General features: G+C 33.0%; 1 protein-coding gene across 1 annotated transcript; it reads left to right on the plus strand.

Moving 5' to 3' along the window:
- The first annotated feature begins 215 nt into the window (after positions 1-215).
- Positions 216-2,526, plus strand: LOC143596010 (GTP-binding nuclear protein Ran-3-like). The gene is made up of 8 exons (XM_077074891.1): positions 216-355; positions 507-576; positions 1,296-1,352; positions 1,469-1,586; positions 1,666-1,755; positions 1,831-2,010; positions 2,088-2,165; positions 2,251-2,526. Exons 1-8 carry the CDS (start codon positions 353-355, stop codon positions 2,318-2,320), a joined length of 666 nt encoding a protein of 221 aa, XP_076931006.1. The 5' UTR covers positions 216-352; the 3' UTR covers positions 2,321-2,526.
- The last annotated feature ends 259 nt before the right edge of the window (positions 2,527-2,785 follow it).

Below are 2,785 nucleotides of genomic sequence, written 5' to 3' on the forward strand. Positions count from 1 at the left end.
CGAAATTCACATCACTTGACAACCGTAACGCGACGGGATTAATATCTAGCTGTTAACAAAAGTCAAGTCAATCTCATAAAAAGCATTGGAATAAACCTAAGAAAATAACAAAAATAATATTATTAAGCCAAAATATATTCGAATGTGACACAATGTAAGCTATATACACGTGTCAATGTATGAAAAAGAGTTGATCGGACGGTGGAGATTGCTGCTTGAGATTAAAGCTAACCACCTTCAGTTGGGCTCTAGGGCATAATATTTTGAAACGCAGAATCTGCACCTGTTTCCGCACTATATATACCAACAACACTCATTATACGCCTTCATCTTCATCTCTCACCTTTCAAATATGGTATGTATCCTAATAGCCCACAATTTTTCATCTGGGTTTTCGTTTTTTTCATTCAAAACATTCAATTTATGCTTAATTTCATCTGGGTTTGCGTTGATTTGATTCAAAACGTTGAATTTACGCTTTAATTTTTCTGGGTTTTGTGTTTTAGGCGCTTCCGAATCAGCAAACGGTTGATTATCCGAGCTTTAAGCTTGTTATTGTTGGCGATGGTGGAACTGGTAAGGGTTTTGATTTGCGTTATGCGATTTGAATCTGTTGGTTGATATTATTGTTATTAATTTTAGTGTTTTGTGATTAATTGATGGGTTGATTAAGGGTTTTAGGTTTAGGGTTTATGTTCGTTTTGATTAATAGATTTAGGGTTTATGTTCATTTTGATTAATAGATTTAGGGTTTATGTTAATGTCTGTTTAAATTTTGAAATTATGATTAGATGTTTTATAAATAATATATTATTAGGTTAGCTGGTCTGTTTACAAGTTGGTTAAAACCCTGTTGTTATTATTTTGCTACTTTTTTAAAACAGATTCTAGTGTGTTTGCTTTAACAAGGTTTTTGACTAGTATATTCCAATTTAGACTGTTATGTGACTTTTTGTGTATCAAGGTTTTATGTTTTGTTAATTTATGTTTTAGGCTCTTTATCAGATAGCATATTTCTTTCTTTTGTTACTATAGATTTTAAGCTTGTTTGATTTCAGTTAATACTTTTTTTATATCATATGAAATGAAAAGTTGTGTACAATAATAAACTACACATCTTACAAGTTTCTTGCCTTCTTCTATAATAAAATTTGGAAAAATAGAAACCTAGTTTATGGTTTTTAACAGTCTTGTAAACTGATTTTTAACAGCATATAAATGTGTGTACGAAACAGTCATTTATAGATACAATATATATTAAAGATATAAATGTTTCTGATGTTTTTATTCTGCAGGGAAAACTACATTTGTGAAGAGACATTTGACTGGAGAATTCGAGAAGAAATACGAACGTAAGAATTTATTAAATTTGTTACTTTTTTGAGCTTATGTAACTGTCTATTTGTTTGGTAATCCAACGCGCATAATAAATAATAATTATAATTATATTCTTTATTGTCATGTTTAGCAACAATCGGTGTGGAAGTTCATCCGTTAGATTTCTTCACTAACTGTGGCAAGATTCGGTTTTACTGCTGGGACACAGCCGGGCAAGAGAAATTTGGCGGTCTTAGAGACGGATATTAGTAAGTACTTGGGTGGGCGTGTTTATAATGTTGGTTTCTTTCATATTTATAAAAAGCTAACTATTTGTATCATTCGCAGCATTCACGGTCAATGTGCTATCATCATGTTCGATGTAACCGCAAGATTGACTTACAAGAATGTCCCCACCTGGCACCGTGATCTTTGCAGGTTTGTTGTTAAAAGATTATTATATCCAATGTTATCGTTGAAGGGGTCATTTAACTTTTCGTTGAATCTTGACAGGGTTTGTGAGAACATCCCGATTGTCTTGTGTGGAAACAAGGTTGATGTGAAGAACCGTCAAGTGAAAGCAAAGCAAGTTACTTTCCACCGAAAGAAGAACTTGCAGTATTATGAAATATCTGCTAAGAGCAACTATAACTTTGAGAAGCCGTTCCTGTACCTCGCCAGGAAACTTGCAGGGTATTTATTATATAATATTAACCGTTTTAATCTCATAACCATTGGTTATATGTTAATTTATTTTTGTTGGTTTTTAGGGATGCAAACTTGCACTTTGTGGAGTCACCTGCACTTGCTCCGCCAGAAGTTCAAATCGATATGGCAGCTCAACAACAGTAAGTTTTGGTTTACGTGGTTATACTGTTTAACGATATTAATAGTAGGGTCCGTGTTTATGATGTGTTATTGTGTGTTTTGTAGGCATGAAGCTGAGCTGTTGCAGGCTGCAGCCCAACCTCTTCCGGATGATGATGATGATGCTTTTGATTAGAGAGAAGAAGATGGTTGATTTGTTTTTCTTTGAACTTGGAATTGATGTTAATGAACAAAGTGTTATATTCTTCTCTTCTTTAGAAGGATGAAATTGTATTGACAGGTCCGATTTATGAGCACTGGGATGTTTTTTAAAGAACGCGTTTTTATGTTTTAATTGAAGCTTTGGTTGAACTTGCAAATGATGATTTTGGTCTGCATTTTTATTTTATTTCAAGTGGAATGCTTTTGTTTTTTCATGATCTAAAATAGTATGTTTGCCTCCTGTCTGTAGAATGGGGGATTATGTTTTTTCTGCATCAGGGCTTGGTGGGATTTATAAATATAGTTACCAAGATTGTCCTTTTATGTTTGTATTAAATTTTATGTTCTTTATCTTTAAAATTGACTTAATTTGTAGAGTTTTGAAATGTTACACCAGTTGTCTTTTAGTGTCGATTTCAATGTTGATGTCAGTGGCACC

This window comes from Bidens hawaiensis, unplaced genomic scaffold, assembly GCF_021521415.1.
Source record: "Bidens hawaiensis isolate Kalapana, Puna unplaced genomic scaffold, B.hawaiensis_p1.1 tig00045938_1, whole genome shotgun sequence".
Lineage (NCBI taxonomy): Eukaryota > Viridiplantae > Streptophyta > Magnoliopsida > Asterales > Asteraceae > Bidens > Bidens hawaiensis.